At 46.3% G+C, this 18,189-nt stretch overlaps 1 protein-coding gene across 1 annotated transcript in view; it reads left to right on the top strand.

Annotated features, from left to right (window-relative positions):
• Positions 1 to 11,665: 11,665 nt before the first annotated feature.
• TCF7L1 (transcription factor 7 like 1) overlaps positions 11,666 to 18,189 on the top strand; it is a 143,789-nt gene continuing 137,265 nt past the window's right edge. The window contains 4 exon segments of the mRNA XM_070572252.1: positions 11,666 to 11,836; positions 11,839 to 12,050; positions 12,134 to 12,197; positions 12,436 to 12,563. Of these exon segments, the coding sequence (XP_070428353.1) occupies positions 11,806 to 11,836; positions 11,839 to 12,050; positions 12,134 to 12,197; positions 12,436 to 12,563 (435 nt within the window). The 5' untranslated portion in view covers positions 11,666 to 11,805.

Genomic DNA, 18,189 nt, shown 5'->3' with positions numbered 1-18,189 from the left:
AGTGTAGGTCTGTCTCTAGATTTTTTCCTTAGTTTATTTGTCTAAGATAGCACCAATAACACGTTATAGATGTACAACGTCTTGACATCTGTCAAGGCAAGTCCTTTGACTTTGTTCTTTAAGATCCTCTATGCTATTTTTAGCCTTTTTAAGTGCCATATTGTTTTAAAATGCAGATTTTATTATTAGTGAGGTATAGGGACGCCAACGGATCAGGAGACAATTTCCTTTGAAAAGATAATTTGTTACTCACAATTCCCAAGAGGAGGGGGCATGGCGTGCCACACAGGGCCACGTGAAGAAGGGCCAGACTTGCTTAGAAGGCAGAAGGAGCAAGGAGAAAGCACGGGCAAGAGCCTTTACTGTGGTTTTCACGGGAAGGAATGAGTGAGGCAGGGTAATCAGGCTAAGCAGGTTTGGGATTGGCTGGTTTGAATAATTTCAGCAGGCTCTGGAGTGTAGGGGCTGTCTCGAGTTTTCTGGTCCCTGGCCCTGGGGTGATTAGTGCAGGGGAACATTGGCCTAGAGTATAAGAGCCTGGTGAGAGCCGGAAAGGAGGTAGTTGGAGGGCATGGACTTTGGATTTGTTGCTTTGCATATGAAAGTCTCCTTCCCTGGGGAGTCATTTGCTATCTCAAGGAATTAGCCAGCCCTGGGAAAGGCAGTCTCTCATGGGTTAGCAAGGCCCCCAAGATGTCAAAGCATCATGAAATTCAGAACACAAAAAACATGATTAACACACATATCAAGTGTAGAATCAAGTTGTCAATTTTCATAAGAAAAAATCTTCTGGAATTTTTTATTGTCTTTATATCGAATCTATAGATCAATTTGGGAAGGATTAACGTTTTTATGTTAAGTCTTCCAGTCGATGAAACTAGAATATTCCCACCTTTTCTTTTTAGTTGAGGTCTTCTTTAATTTCTATGAGTGCTATTTTTTAGTTTTTTGCATACGGACTTGTACATCTTTTGTTCAACTTATCTCTAGGTATTTGAGATATTTTGCTGCTCTCTAAGTGTTACCTTTTCTTTTGTTTTCTCATTATTTATTGCTAGCATGTAGAAACACAATTGATTTTTGTTGTATTGACCTTATATTTAGTGGTCTTCCTAATTTCACTTACTAGTTCTAATAGTTTATCTATAAATTCTTTTTAAATGTCCTACATGCAGAATAATGCTTGAGAATAATGATCATTTTATTTCTTCCCTTCCAATTCCAACCTTTTAATTCTTTTGCTTGCCTTATTGCTTAGACCAGGATCTCCTGTTACGATGCTGAATAGAAGTAAGATTAGCAGCCATCCTTTTCTCATACCCAGTCTCAAAGGGAGAGCTCCCAATATTTCACCATTAAGCGTGATGCTTGCTGTAAATATTTTTGATTGATAGCCTTTATCTTATAAGGAAGTTCTTTTATACTTCTAGCTTGCTAAGAGCTTTTTTCAAAAAAATCATACGCAACTGTTGAATTTTATAAAATACTTTTTAATATCTATTGAGATGATCATATGTTTTTTCTGTAATTGTGATAAATTATTTTTATTGAAATTTTCTTTTTCCCCAGAGGAAGATTAGCCCCGAGCTAACATCTGCTGCCAATCCTCCTCTTTTTGCTGAGGAAAGTTGGCCCTGAGCTAATATCTGTGCCCATCTTCCTCTGTTTTTATATGTGCGACACCTGCCAAAGCATGGCTTGATAAGTGGTGCATAGGTCCACACCCGGGATCCAGGCTGGCCAACCCTGGGCTGCCGAAGTGGAACATGCGAACTTAATCACTACACCACTGGGCAGGCACCTGAAACTTTTAATGATAAACGAACTTCGTGTTCCTGGAATAAATCCAACTGATTATGAGGTATTACCTTCTTTATGTATTAACTGTATTAAGTGTATAGTTTATTTTGAATCTTTGCATCTATGATAATGACAAAGATTTACTTCTAACTTTTTAAAATAATGTCTTTGTTAGTTGTAGTGTCAAGATTATGCTGATCTCGTAAAATGAGATGGTGAGTATTCCTGTTTCTTCTGTTCTCTGGAAGAGTTTATGTGCGATTGTGTATTAGTACCCTAGGGCTGCCCTGACAAAGTATTACAAACTGGGCGGCTTAAGGCAATAATGTATTAAGAAATTTATTAAGTAATGTATTAAGTGATTTCCTAATACAGAAATGTATTCTTTCACAGTTCTGGAGGGTAGCGGTCCAAAATCAAGGTGTCGGTAGGGTTAGTTCCTCCTGAGGGCTGTGGGGGAGAACCTGTTCCGTGCCTCTTGTGGTTAATTTTGTGCGTCAACTTGACTGGGCCACAGGGCGCCCAGATTAAACATTATTTCTGGGTGTGTCTGTGAGGGTGTTTCTGGAAAGATCAGCATTTTAATTGGTGGACTCAGTAAAGCAGATTCCCTCCCCAGCGTGGGTGGGCATATTCCAACCCATTGAGGGCCCGAATAGAACAAAACTCAGAGGAAGGGAGGATGTTCCTTTCTAGCCCACCTGCCTGAGCTGGGACATTGGTCTTCTCCTGCCCTCAGACTGGGACTTACTCCATCAGCCCCGCTGGTTCTCCAGCCTTCAGGCTTGGGTTGGAATTACACCACTGGCTTTCCTGGGTCTCCTGCTTCTAGATGGCAGATCCCGGGACTTCTCAGCCTCCATAATCATATAAGTCAATTCCTCATAATCAATCAATCTCTCTCTCTAATCTATCTATCTATCTATCATCTGTCTATATCTATCTTTATATTCCTATTGGTTCTCTTTCTCTGGAGAACCCTGACTAATACACCTCCCTCCTAGCTTCCAGTGATGACCAGCAATCCTTGGTGTTCCTTGGCTTGTAGATACATCACTCCAATCTCTGCCTTCATCTTCACATGGCATTCGATGTGTCTGTGTCTTCATATGACCGTCCTCCTATGAGGACCCAAGTCATATTGGATTAGGGGCCCATCCCACTCTAGTATGACCTCATCTGTAACTAATTACATCGGCAATGACCCTATTTCCAAATAAGGTCACATTCTGAGATACTGGGAGTTAGGACTTCAAACAGATCCTTTTTGGGGTACACAATTCAATCCATAACAGACCATGTTATTTTTTCCTTAAAAGTCTGAAAGAATTAGTGAAGCCATCTGGGCTTAGAGTTTATATTGACGGAAAATTTTAAATTATTTCTTTAATAGTAATAGAACTATTCAGATTTTTTAATTCCTTTTTTTTAAAGGTTTTATTTTTTTCCTTTTTGCCCCCAAAGCCCCCTGGTACGTAGTCGTGTATTTTTTTTAGTTGTGAGTCCTTCCACTTGTAGCATGTGGGACGCCATCTCAGCATCACTTGATGAGCAGTGCCATGTCCACACCTAGGATTCAAACTGGCAAAAGCCTGGGCCACCGAAGCAGAGCTCATGAACTTAACCACTTGGCCACAAGGCCAGCCCCAGATTTTTTAATTCTTATGTCAGTTTTGGTAAATGGAGTTTTTCAAGGAATTTGTCTGTTTATTTAAATTTCCAAATTTATTGGCACAGTTGGTCATAATATCTTTTTACTTTTTAAATGTTAATATGTTTAATGTCTGATGTTCCCCTTTCATTACTATAGTATACCTTCTTTATTTGAAAATATATTGTCTAATTTTCAAACATTTGGAGACTTTCAAATTTTCTTTTTCCCTTTTAAAATTGTTTATTAGCTTATCTTCACTGTGGTCAAAGAATATATTTTGCATGGCGATTCTTTGAAATTTCCATGTGCACCTAGAAAGCACGTACAGTCTGCAGTCAAGTTTGTTAATTGCACTGGTGAAGTCCTCTATACCCTTAATGATGTTTTTGTGGCTTAGTCTATCAGTTACAGAAAGAAGTACGTTAAAATTGCCAGCTGTGTTTGTAGTTTTGTCTATTTCTCCTTTAGTTCTTTTTTTCTTCTGCCTATATTTTGAAGCTATATTATCAGGCAAATTCAAATTTTGAATTATTATATCTTTCTCTTCTATGATTATGAAATGTCTCCTTGATCCCTAGTAATACTCTTATTTTAAAGTCTACTTGTCAGGGCCAGCCCAGTGGTGCAGCAGTTGAGGGAACACGTTCCACTTTGGCAGCCCGGCGTTCACCAGTTTGGATCCCGGGTGTGGACATGGCACCGCTTGGCAAGCCATGCTGTGGTAGGCGTCCCACATATAAAGTAGAGGAAGATGGGCATGGATGTTAGCTCAGGGCCAGGCTTCCTCAGCAAAAAGAGGAGGATTGGCAGTGGATGTTAGTTTAGGGCTAATCTTCCTCAAAAAAAATTAAAGTCTACTTTGTCTAATGTTAGTGTAATTAACCAGCTTTCTTTAGCCTATTTTGGTGCCCTTCATTACTTCCTGTTTTACCATATCCTTACTTGGGATCATTCTCCTTCTGCCTAAAGAACTCTCCTTCATCTTCCTTCCAGGGGAGGTCTGCTGGCAGTAAATTCTGAGTTCCTTTTTGTCTGTAGTTGCCTTCATTTAGCCTACACCTTCATTTCAGCCTTCATTTTCACTGAATATCATATTCTAGTTTGGCAGGGGTTTTCTCAACACTTAAAGATGCCATTCCATTGCTTTCTGGCTTCCATTGTTTCCCTTGAAAAGTTAGCTGAAATTCCTATTTTGAGTCTTTTTTTCTCTGGTTGTTTTTAAGATTTCCTTTTTGTCTTTGGATTTCAGCAGTTTGACTGTGATGTGTCTGATTGTGTTTTCATTTTGTTTTGTTTGTTTTTATCTCCTGGCATCTGTAGAACTTCTGGAATCTGAGTCTCGATATTTTTAGTCAACGTTGAAAAATCCCCAGCTGGAACCTCTTCAGATATTCTTTCTGCCCCACTTTATCTCTCTTTTTCTGGATTCTAACTAAACATAAACTAGACACTTTCACTTTGTTCATGGCTCTTACACACTCTTTTGGGTTTTTCTCCCTTTCATCTCTCTGTGCTTCAATATGGGATATTTTCTACTGACTGATTGTGGTAGACAGAATTTTAATAATGCTTGCATGACCTTTGTCTTCTTGTGACTATGTTACGTCATATATATGTAGACATATCTTTTCAACTCTCTAGGATGTATATCTAGAAGTGGAATTGCTGGATCACATGGTAACTCCATGTTTAACCACATGACGAACTGCCAGACTGTTTTCTAAAGTGGGTGCATTGTTTTACATTGCCACCAGCAATGCATGAGGGTTCCACTTTCTCCACATTCTCACCAACACTTGTTATTATCTTTTTAATAGGCATCCTACTGTATGTGAAGTGGTATCTCATTGTGGTTTTGATTTGCCATCTCTGATAGATAACAATGTGTAATAACTTTTCATGTGCTTTCTGGCCATTTTTTTATCTGCTTTGGAGAAACGGCTAATTTGCTAATTTTTAAATTGGGTCATTGTCTTTTTATTATTGAGTTGTATTTTTTCTTTATATATTCTAGATAGAAGTCCATTATCACATAAATGATTTGTAAAAATTTCGTCCTATTCGGGGCCAACCAGGTGGCAGAGCAGTTAAGTTCACATGCTCCACTTTGGTAGCCCAGGGTTCACCGGTTCAGATCCCGGGTGCAGGCCTATGCACCACTTGTCAAGCCACGCTGTGGCAGGTGTCCCACATATAAAGTAGAGGAGGATGGACATGTATGTTAGTTCAGGGCCAATCTTCCTCAGCAAAAAAAGAGGAGGATTGGTGGCAGATGTTAGCTCAGGGCTAATATTCCTCAAAAAAAGAGAATTTGCTCCTATTCTGTGAGTTGTCTTTTCACTTTCTTGATAGGGTCCTTAAAAGCACAAAAATTTTAATTTTGGTGATGGTTAGTTTGTGCACTTTTTTCCTTTGCTGCTTGTATATATGGTGTCATATCCATTGCAAGTTTCTGTGGGAATGAAGATCTCACTTCCTTTTTGTTTTGTTTTTAAAGGTTTGCACCTGAGCTAACAACTATTGCCAATCTTCCTTTCTTTTCTTTTAATTGCTTTTTCCTTGCCAAATCCCCTCAGTATATAGTTGTATATTTTAGTTGTATGTCCTTCTAATTGTGGCATGTGGGCTGCCACCTCAACATGGCCTGGTGAGCGGTGCCATGTCCGTGCCCAGGATCCGAACCGGCAAAACCCTGGGCTGCCGAAGCGGAGTGCGCGAACTTAACCTTGGCCATGGGGCCGGCCCCAGATCTCACTTCTTGTTTTAACTTCTGACAGCATGGAATGTTTTCAAAGCAGCTCAACAGTACTTGTGATTCAAACATTAGTTGTCATCAAGATGACTTTACTGCAGTGTAAATTTCACATATAAGGGCTTTTTTGCTTTTTAACTTTAGGTTAATTCATTAAGTACCATTATCAAGTCTGCAGTAAAAGCTCTAAGCAAGTGCATGGCTTTGATAATAGTGGTTGAGAGCAGTTGTTCTTATTTAGATAAATTTCAATTCTAGTCCTGAGCTCAAAAAAATCACAATAAAATTTTAGCACTGGTAACTGTTAAACTGCTATATGGTAGGGCAAGTCAGAATATTCAGCTTCTGAGGCCAGCCCCGTGGCTGAGTGGTTAAGGTCGTGTGCTCTGCTACAGTGGCCCAGGGTTTCGCCAGTTCATATCCTGGGCGCGGACATGGCCCTGCTTGTCAGGCCATGTTGAGTTGACATCCCACATGCCACAACTAGAAGGACCCACAACTAAAATATACAACTATGTACTGGGGGGATTTGGGGAGAAAAAAAGAATATTCAGCTTCTGTTTCTGACAAAAATTCACAAAAGTGATGACGGTCAAGTCCACAAGAGCGAATAAAGTTCACCATCAACACTACTGGTTTAATAACATGAAATAGATTCAAATATTTTCTGCAAAGTACTTACTGATGAATAATATAATGAATACCACAGGCTATAAACACTTTGCTTTTCCACACGCTTTGTAAATTTGTCCAAGTAAGCCTTTTTCTGCCACACATATTTTTACCTCTATCAATTATAATACATCTTAGCAGATTCCACTTCAGATTCTACTAAATTAGTGTTTTCTCAATTTCCTTGGAAATATTCTTGCTTGTAGTTGTTCCATGCAGAGTATTCATGAAAGCTAGTTCTTTAGTCACTTCAGATTTGTCGTTGACTCTGAATAAACAGTAATCAAATAACATGTTCAACATATGTCAATTCATCAAGAGCCATGGAGAACCACTTGAAATCATTTGGCTTGTTTTCTGATTATTGACGTTGTTCCCAATGTCCTCGACCCTTTACCCAATACTAAAAGGCTAATAGTCCTACGAAAGTTTATTTTCTCTAGACACTCTTTTGGGGCTACTGAAATCAATGCAATTTAATTAACTCCTCATTGGTAATAGCTTTCTTTGCTTGACTAACAAATGACTAAGAAACTTACTTTATCAAGAAATTTTTCTGTGATAAAATATTCTGTTTTCAACTTTCTCATTTTTCTTACCGTTCCTTTCCTCTTAGTTGGGAAAACTGTAGTGAGTGCTTAATCTTTTAATGTTGACATATACTCTTTTAGTATAGCCAGTGTTGTTGCATAATAAACAAAATGCTTTACCATCTAATTTGATAATAAAATCATCCACACTCCACTATGCCTTAGAAGCACAACATTCATAGTCCACTTTTTTTTTCTTGTTCTGATATGATCATCTGCATCTGACAATAAAAAAAATAGAATAAGGGGCTGGCCCCGTGGCCAAGTGGTTAAGTTCGCATGTTCTGCTGCAGGTGGCCCAGTGTTTCGTTGCTTCGAGTCCTGGGTGCGGACATGGCGCTGCTCATCGGGTCACGCTGAGGCGGCGTCCCACATGCCACAACTGGAAGGACCCAGAAGGAAGAATATACAACTATGTACTTGGGGTGCTTTGGGGAGAAAAAGGAAAAAAAATAAAATCTTAAAAAAAAAATAGAATAAAATGTCATGGTACAGTGATATATATGGCACTTGCAACACTGCATCACTACAGTTGGTAGTGTTGTGAGCAGCAGTATGAAGCGATGAGAGCACCACATACAGTCTTTGTTGCAGCTACTAAACCCTGACATTCCAGTGTGAAGCAGCTGTAGGCAATATGCAAACTAACGCGTATGGCTGTGTTCCCACAAAACTTTATTTATCCACACTGAAATGTGAATTTCACATAATTTTCACGTCATAAACTATTATCCTTCTTTGATTTGGGGGGGGGACAATTTAAAAATGTAAAAAACATTCTTAGCTTAGGGGCCCTACAAAAACAGGCAGCAGGCTATAGTTTGCCTGCTCTAGATAGTTGCTTTTTTTTGGCTTATATGCCTGGTGCTGCAAATTACCAAATGCTCTGATGGGATAAAACAGTAGGAAATATAAACTCACTTCAATGAACTTCCCTTCTCTTTGGTATCTGGACTCCCTAAGTCCTGGCTGATTTGGTTGATCCCTATTCCTTCAAATCAGCTGGGTTTTGTTGTTGATGTTTTATTTTGGTATTTTTTCCAGCATTTATAGTTGTTTTTGATGGAAAAGTCAATCTGACATCAACACTCCATTATAATGGGATGCAGAAGTCTATATATATTAATTTTAATCTGCTACTTTCACTCACTATCATGAGCTTCTTTCCACATTGACAAATATATTTCCACAATGTCATAGCATTCCATTGGACGAATGCACCATGATTTTATTTGACAATTCCCTATTTAGGGACAATGAGATTGTTTCCAGCTTTTTACTGTGATGAACTCACTTCTGCGGGGGTTTGCTTGTGTATCCGGTTATTTCCTTAGTATAAAATACTATAAGTGCAAGGATGAGTCAAAGGGTTTACACTTTTTTTTTTGAGGAAGATTAGCCCTGAGCTAACTATTGCCAATCCTCCTCTTTTTGCTGAGGGAGACTGGCCCTGAGCTAACATCCATGTCCATCTTCCCCTACTTCATAGGTGGGAAGCCTACCACAGCATGGCTTTTGCTAAGCATTGCCATGTCCCCACCCAGGATCTGAACCGGCGAACCCTGGGCGGCTGAGAAGCAGAACGTGCAAACTTAACTGCTGCGCCACGGGGCCGGCCCCAGCTTTACACTTTTAAAGGTTTTCATAGGTATTGCCAAACTCCCTTCACAAATGTTACACAACAGCACGCCCAGCTGTATGTTTCTTAGCACAGGGGCCAATACTGGTGTTGCTATTCTTTTCTACCTTTGCCAATCTGATGGATAAAAAATGTTACCTTTATGCTGTTTCAATTTGCATTTCTTCGAGGATGATAGGTGTGGTAGGCTGATAATGGCTCTCTCCCAACGATATATCCTCATACGCATCCCCAGGACCTGTGAATCTTACCTTATATGGAAAAGCGGTCTTTGTAGATGTGATTAAGTTAAGAATCTTGAGTAGGGAGATTATCCAAGATTATCTGGGTGGACCCTAGATGACATCACAAGTGTTCTTCCTTATAAGAAGCAAGCAGAGAGAGAGATTTGACAAAGACAAAGGAGAAGGTGATGTGACCACAGAGGCAGAAACCGAAGTGATGAGATCGCAAGGAACACCGGCAGCGACCAGAAGCTGGAAGAGGCAAGGAATATACTCTTCCTAGAGCCTCAGGAGGGAATACGGGCCTGCCGACACCTTGATTTTGATTTAGTGAAACTCATTCCGGACTTCCGGCCTCCAGAACAGTGAGAGAATGCATGTCTGGTGTTTCAAGCCACGAAGTTTGGGGTGATTTGTTACAGCAACTGTGGGAAACCAATACAATTTGTTTTTCATATGTTTACAGACCACAGGAAAAAACCTTCTAACTTTTAAAAAAGTATAAAAATGAAATATGCAAATAACATGAACAGTAGAATTCTATTCACATCAAAGTAAATCTGAATATTTGTATATGTGTTTACATGTGTACATAGCTGCCTAGGAAAATATCTGGAAGGATATACACCAAACTAGTAACACTGGTTAACTGGAGGGAGGTGCGGGAAAAGAAGAATTTTTACTTTTTACTCAGGATACTACTTGATAACATCTATGTTGTCTGAAAAAGTTTTATGAGACTGTATTCATGTATCAATTGTGTAAAAAAAACAAATCAGGCATATCTGCTTGTGTAAACAATAAAATATGTAGTCAGTAGAAAGCAAAACTGTCCTTCTCTTGCCTATGCTCTCTCCCAGAAATATTTATTGACAATAATTTGGTGTGCATCTTCTCAGACATTTTTCTATGCAGGAACAAATATCCGTATTTAATTTTTTAAAACAAAAATGAAAGTGTGAGCACCATATATACTGTCTTTCATTTTAGGATGTTTCTCCAAAATCACAAGGATCCACACGTGCAGGGGCCTCATTCTGGAGAGCTGGTTGCTGCCTACTCTCACTGTGAGAAAGAACCCGACTCATTTTGCCAACCTCCCTGCTGCTTTGAACTTCCTTGTATCTATGACTTTGTCCCTGTGTGGGGGGATCGCTGGAGAAAATTCTGCCGATTGTGTTTCAAATAGTTTTAGTTATTCCCATACTGCCATACTGCCTTCCAGGCTGCTTTGAAAAGGGATGCTCTCAATAATGGGTCCCCAGTGTGGATGACACAAGATCCACTTTTTCAAACTTGGAGAGGGAGGCTATCAATGTGAATATAACAGGCATTTCTTCAGGCATGAGGCTGGTTGTGTACTTTTCATATGCTCATTGGCTACCGAGGCAGCTTTGCGAACGGCTTCAGAGGTCACTGAGCAGACAATTTTCCTTCGCAACGAACCAAATGCGAATCCTTTGTGAACCCAAGACCAAGAGTTATTCGATCAAGGACCTAGTCCGGAATTATGGGAGAAGGTGATCTTTGGGATTTCAGCGGACGGTGACTCTGAACGAGGTCGAAAACATGGACTAGCGCGGGGGACACGATGGAACCCCACAGCACAGAGGAGCGGAAAGCTGTCCGGCATATTCCGGGGTGGCATCAATTTCCCTAATCCTCTGCCCGGTGCATCGGGCGAGGACTACCAGGCCAGGAGGGATCCCGCGCTCCGAGGAACTCCAGGCAGCGAGAGTGTCCCCGGCCGGTCTGCGTGTCCGAGGCTTTCCCGCAGGGGGCAGTGCGGCCCGCCAGCGCGCGGATACGGTGGGAGGGGGTGTGGAACCGCTGCGGAGTTCTGGGGGTTCTTTGGAAGAAAGTTAGGAGATGCCTAGCGGTGGGGGCGGGACTGCAGCCGTCCGCTCGAGGGAGGGGGGAAGGTCGCGCGGGTGCGGGGTGCGGCGCTGCGGAGAGGGCGAGGGCGAGTTTGCGGGCGAGGGCGGCGCGCGCTGCGGGGAGGCGCGGCCCCCGGAAGGTGTGAGCGAGCGGCGTGCGAGTGTGAATGCGAGTGTGTGCGCGCCGGAGCTCTCCCGGTTCCGCGAGGCGCGCGGGTGTCAGCTTGCAGCCGGGGCTCCTCCCTCCGGCCCCCCTGCCCAGCCCGGCGGTCCCTCCTTCCTTCCCCGCTCGCCCCTCCCCGGCGGGCCAGGCGCTGGGACGCCCCGGCGGAGCAGGCGGCGGCGGCGGCGGCGAGTTGGGGAGCGCTGGGCTCGGCGCTGCCGGAGGGGCCCGAGCCGAGCCGCCCCCGCCCCGGCCCGGCCCGCCGGGCCCGCTTCCCGCCGGGCCACGCCCTGTCAAACTTTGTTGCTGCGGCCGCCGCGGCGGAGAGCGGAGCGGCCGGGCGGGCGGGCGAGCGGGAGGGAGGGGCGCCGGGCCGGGCCGGGCGCGGGTGGCCAGGGGCTCCGGGAGCGGCGGCCCCGGCCCGCGGCCCCACCATGCCCCAGCTCGGCGGCGGCGGCGGCGGCGGCGGGGAGGCGGCGGCGGTGGCGGCTCGGGCGCCGGGGCGGCCGGCGGAGGGGACGACCTCGGGGCGAACGACGAGCTGATCCCCTTCCAGGACGAGGGGGGCGAGGAGCAGGAGCCGAGCAGCGACAGCGCCTCGGCGCAGCGGGACCTGGACGAGGTCAAGTCGTCCCTGGTCAACGAGTCGGAGAACCAGAGCAGCAGCTCGGACTCGGAGGTGAGGAGGCGCCCGCGGCCGCCCCCGGGGGACCCCGGCCCCGCGCTCGCTCACCCGCCCTCGCCTTTGTGTCTCCTCCGCAGGCGGAGAGGCGCCCGCAGCCCGCCCGGGACGCTTTCCAGAAGCCGCGGGACTATTTCGCCGAAGGTACGTGCGGGCCGGGGCAGCCCCCACTCGCGGGCCCCGCTGCGCTCGGCGCCTGGGCTCGGGCCGCCCACGGTTCTTGTCGCCCCCGCGGCGGTGCCCTGCTCTCCGCCCCTTTCGGCCGCAGCCGTCCGGGGGCGCGCGTGGGGGGCGCTCGGGTCCCCGCTTCCCGCCTCGGGTCCCCTGCCGCGGCGCTGTCCCGGGGTTCCGGGCCTCACCCCCCGCTTGGTCTTGCCCGCAGTGAGAAGGCCCCAGGACGGCGCGTTCTTTAAGGGTCCCCCCTACCCTGGGTACCCTTTCCTGATGATCCCGGACCTGAGCAGCCCGTACCTCCCCAATGGACCCCTGTCTCCCGGAGGAGCGCGCACGGTGAGTGCCTGTCGGGTGGCGCCGGGGCGGGTGGGAGGCCGGGGCCTGCTGGATGCGCCCCCAGGCTCGGCGATGGGTGGGGGATGGGGCCGTCCCGTGAGGATCCTGGGCAGAACTTGTTTGCGGAGTTGAGCTATTTTGTGGCGGCCGAGCGTTAGGCTGCGCTGGCCAGTGCGTGGATGAAAGTAAAGTTACTTTAAATTCTCCTCTTTTGCTCGAGAGAGGCTTTAGGGTCCATCCGGGGTCTTCCTTGACCTCCAAAATTCTTTGCTCGCACTAAAGGAAAAGTTGGATTTGTGCCGGCTTTTGGGGGCGGGGGGGGGGAGGGTCTTTCCTTCCTGGAAATCGGTCAGCTTTCCCTGGCAATTGGGCAGTGGGCCGGGGGAGCTGGGTTGGCGACGGTGCCCCGACTCCGGTTTCACTGGGCGGCTGCGAGTTGGTTCCTAAGAAACCCAGTATTCGTGGCGGGTTATTCACGCCCCCCTTTCCCACCCCCAGCCTTCGCGCGGGGGCCTCAACTTTTCGTGGAGCTCGGGATTTTAAACTCGCCGAGATGATTTCGAGAGCGACCCGAGGCATTCTTCAAGTTGAGGAACTTGGCTTTTTCCCCCTTTGTTGCCGGCTTTTCTCATTTAAAGCGAGCGCTGCGACACTTTAAACCTGTTAATGGGCGCGCATTGTGTGCTGCGCGCTGGCATTTAGAGCCGTGATTAAGCAAATTGACCCGGCCCCAGACGACGTGCAAATGAGGGCGGATTCCTTCGTCCCCTCCCTGGCTCTAAACCCCCGCCCCCCGCATCGCGAGGGGCGCAGCCCGGGGCTGGCGAGGCTTTTGTGTTCCTGGAGCCGCCACCCCACCCCAGGGCCCCCAGCCCAGGTGCTAGGTCCGATGGCAGACCTCGGGTGAGCGCCTGCCTACTGTGTGCCAGGCTCTTGCGCGCTGCGGCTTGGGCGCCACGCGCGCGGTAGTGGTTCTCTTTGCTTCCCGCCCAGCTTCCAGTGCCCGCCAGTTCGTTCTTGATTCGGAGGCAAGAGGTGTTGGCGCCTTAGGAACCGGGCCCGACGAACTCACTTTGGGCTCAAGCTGCCCTTAAATAATGGTCAGAATGAAAGGGCCGCCTGAGACACCCTCGGTGCTGAATGCGAACCCTGCTGTCCTGGTGCAGCGGTCGGTGGAGAGCGGAGGCGTCTGCTGTGGGTTCAGTAGGGGTGTTCTCCTGGCCAGCTGGGACGTGGGGGTGGAGGTTGGGGGCTCTGACCAACCGAGAGGGGTGCAGCACCACACAGCCCTCACCTTTCAAGCAGGGAAGACCCTGTGGGTTTGAGCCTGCTTTGGAGCATCCCAGGAAGTCCTGAACATAAGCTGGTTGTGGGGGTATCTGGCTGTTACTTTTTCTCATTCATATGAAAACAGGTGTTAGTAAAAGTTGAGCAAAACAAGCTGCAGCAACTTTGTTCACATTTTCACTGATTCCTTCCGTGTAGGCAGATGTTGCTCCGTTCTGAAAGTTATGGTGGCGTTCCTGTAATTTTGTGTGTGAGAGGGTTATGCTTCTAAAGTCTCGTTTTTCCATTTTTCCTTTGGATGTCTGAAAAGAGGAGTCTGGGAGGCATTAACATCTGTGAGTCAGACGGGTCTAAGTCCTGGTGCAGATAAAGTCACGAGAAATGTCCCTATTTTGAGCAACTTTCTCTGAAGCAGGCTATTCCTTCCACTTACCTACTTCTCATTAGGGCATTTTGATTCTTACTCTTTGAATGGCGACTCTGCCAACTGCCTGTCTTCGTCTTCTGCCCCCTGGGGAAGAGCCCAGCGGGACAGATTTTCTGTTTGTGTCAGTCCCTTCCTTCCTTCCTTCCTTCTGTCCTCTTCTACACCCTTCCTTCCTTCTACTATCTTGCATGTTCTTTTGCCGAAGGACTTCAAAAGGCTGATTCTTGCTGGTACCGGGGATTCCTAATTACTAAGTCCAGACCTCTGTGGGATTTTTGGAGCCCTCCTTTGGAAGCTGACCTTTCCTCTCTGTATGTGTGACTGTCCCTGCTCATCCCTGTGGCTGTTCCCTGCCCTGGCCCATGTTGCCATCCTCCTCTTGAGCCTCCTCCAAGGACATACTCTCTCGCTCTAGACCCTTCCTAAGGGACTTAGTATGTCCTGTCCCACTTTCATACCTGCGTCTTGTTTCTGTGGTGAATTGCGTTTGCAGAAGTCAGTTCATTTCCCCCGTTGTTTCTATGCCCTTTTTTGCCTATCATTGTGTCCAGGCCTGCCTGGTTACAAAGTTCATTGATGTGCTGGGGAAGTTTCCTGCGGTTATATTGGCTCAGTGGAACCTGCTAATTTGCCCCTAGCCTTGGGCACCGTGGGCTGTCAGGAAAGCAAGTGAAGAAACCCTTAAGCACTTGATTGTCTGGACTATAGGTTGAGATGAAGGTTTTCATCTGCGTGATTATATTAATGTAATTAATGTGATTGTTGCAAACTATAGGTGCAGACAAAGTGGTCCTGTGTTGGGCAGTCCCAGCCTGGTCAAATGAGTGTAGATAGATGTGGAGTAGAGGAAGGGGGAGGGAGGTAGTTGAAAGGTGGGGGAGATACCTGGAATATATGATCTGATCTCTCTCGGCATCCTAGGTATTTTTTGGTTTCACCTCTAAATTTCACAACCTTAGGCTTTGCTCTGTAAGGCCTATAAGTGGTATAAAGTTGGGTGACCTCTGTTCTCTGCTGCTCTAACACTTTCTGGAAATACGAAGCCAGAAGCAAAAGTGGGGATTGGCTATAGAGTTTTCAGGGTGTTAATTGACCCTAGGAATAGCAAGGAGCAGGACTGCAACACGGTCACCCACTGGCCTAATTCCTGCTGGGACAACTGGGGGCTGGCCAGTCCTGCAGCCCGGCCGCCTCCTCCCCATGCATTCCCTTTGCCCTCCACTCTGGTTTGGCTGGGAGACTGGGAAGTGGCCTCTTCCTGAGGCTCTTTAGAGAAGAGGTCCCCTTAACCTGGGGTGTGTGCCAAGCCTCCGAGCCATGATTCATTCTCATCTGGAGCCCTGGGGACCCTGTGGCCTAGGAAGAGAGGCATAGCTGCCACAGACCATCTTTCACTCCTTCAAATAGTCACCCCGAAATTATACATTCATTCATGAAAAGGCTTCACAAGTTTACTAAACCACCCCGGTGCTGTTGACTAGAATGTTGTTGGGAAAATGTAAGTCAACACGGAAGAAAGTGGATGGCAAAAATAGTTTGACTACCAAGAGCCAAAAAGAAAATGCTGCCTGTGGTTCAGCGAGCTAGCTTTAAAGTGATATAGAGTAGTTTGACTGCGCCCACAGTTTGAGTGCTATAATGGCATTTTGGAAAAGAACACCTCTGGGTAGGGTTGCTGAGGAAATCTGTAGTTTTTGCATCCACTTTATAACTTTCTTTTTTTTTGAGGAAGATTAGCCCTGAGCTAACTACTGCCAGTCCTCCTCTTTTTGGCTCAGGAAGACTGGCCCTGAGCTCACATCCATGCCCATCTTCCTCTACTTTCTATGTGGGACGCCTACCACAGCATGGCTTGACAAGCGGTGCCATGCACACCCGGGATTCGAACCGGTGAACCCCAGGCCGCTGAGAAGCAGAACGTGTGAACTTAACCGTTGCGACACCGGGCTGGCCCCCACTTTATAACTTTAAGAGCGGCTGTTGTGCAACTCCAGCACCAGTTGCTCCACCTTTCTCAGACCATCTCGACTCACATTTCTGTATGAAATTGTTCTCTCCTCCACATATGTGCTTGTTTTTAAGTCCTTTGTGTCTGTGCTTCCCCTGGGCAGTCTTGCCGATGTCCTGGGCCCTCCTGTTTTCTTCCTGACGCAAAGGAACCCGAGCAGAGATCTTTGTGTACGTGTCGAGAAGTTTTCTGTTTTTAGGAGTTGTATGTAAAACTCAGTAAAACCTTTTCTTCTGGAAGATCAGTATAAACATGCTGCTTTTGGTAAAATTCTTTTCAGCCATTTCATCTAAATATAACTTCTGTTCCATTTTTTTCTAAATATAACTCAGGGTTTAATGAGGGCTTTTCACATGGAATGAACTTTTTTGAGGGCCCTGCCTGCGTTACTGAAGTTTTGGCGCTTGGATTGCTGGGTGACAGCTGGCGACAAACTCGGTGGAAGGACTCAAACCCTGTCAGTCTTTCTGCTTTGGGTGGGTGGGTCTAGCAGGGAATACCTGCTTGCTTTGTTATAATTTTGGAAGGTTGTAAGTAGGTCTCATTCTTCATTGATTTCTCTTCTAGGGGTTCTTGAGGAGAAAGTAGGCTAGCACACACACACACAAATCTAGCCTTTAATAGCAAGTGTTCCAGTCTTTACACTGGTGTGCAAAGTTACGCAAAAAACTGTGGCGTAAGAAAGAATTGAAATGATTAACTAGTTGGAAAATCTATAATGCCAAGATCCTACTTAGATTGCAATTTAGAGTCAACTTTTACTTGCTACACTGGGGAAATTCAGATTGGCATCCTTAAGATTAAGTCGTAACTCCTCGACCTCATCTGATATTTATTGAGGAGGTATCATGGGCAATGGCTGAGGGACTGTGGGAGAAAGGATGAATTAGACACAGCCTTACCTTAAAGGACTTAAAAATTGAGTTGGGGAGAAGTAATATTAGCACAAACCACTATAATGGGAAGTCTATGCTGAGAGTCAGCGAAGGCCACAGAAGAATTTTCAGAACAAAGAGAATAGGAGAATTGTTCTGGGCTGGCATGCTCAAGAAAGGCAGATGGAGGAAGTTGTTTTAAACTAGTCCCTAAACTCATTCATTCTTTAATTCAAAGTAATTTTTGTTAATTATAAAAAATTTAAACAGTCCAGAGGTATTTAGATGAAAAGTGGAAGTCCTCCTTCCCAGCTTGTCTTGAGGTAGAAGCCAGCTCAGGGAGAGCAAAGGCATGGAGGAAGGAAAAGTTCGGGGCTATCTGGGGTAATTCCTTCCATTTGCCTGGAAGGATCAGGCACCGCGCCTTGAGTGCCAGGGCAGGAATCTGGTCCTATTCAAGAAGCAGTAGAGAGCCGTCGCAAGTTATGCTGGGAAGTGATGTGACTTGTACATGTGCTTAGAAGGATAATAGTTTTTGGCGGGAGAGGACCTGGAAGGAGCTAGAATGCTTAGGAGACTCACGGGAGTCCAGGGGTGAGGTGAAAAGGGCTTAAGAGCATCCACAAGGAAAGGAAGGAGAGGATGGGAGGGACTGGATGGTCGCTTGAATTGGTGCAGGGAAAGGTGGTGCCAGAGGCAGAGAGTGGCTGATGTGACAAGTAACTCCTGGTGTCTGAGCCTGGGTGATCCGGGCTCAGGTGACTTCTTGCAGGTGGGATCCTGGCCTGCTGTCCTTCCCTCCCCAGTGCTGGGCAGATGCTCGCTGAATGTTTTGGCAATAACAGAGCCCCCGTGTTCTGTGAGAGGCTCTCACTTGGAGGAACTGCTGAGTTTCATTGGAGACACATCGGGTTTGAGGGGATATTGAGGGGATTTGGAAACCGCAGCAACTGGGTGATGTGGGGAGCAAGAGAAGAAAGGGAGAGCATGCTCAGAGCAGAGGAAGAAGTCACTGAAAGAGGGTGGAAA

The sequence above is a fragment of the Equus przewalskii genome, chromosome 14 (assembly GCF_037783145.1).
Source record: "Equus przewalskii isolate Varuska chromosome 14, EquPr2, whole genome shotgun sequence".
In the NCBI taxonomy this organism is placed as follows: Eukaryota; Metazoa; Chordata; class Mammalia; order Perissodactyla; family Equidae; genus Equus; species Equus przewalskii.
This window is presented reverse-complemented; position numbering and strand designations above follow the sequence as displayed.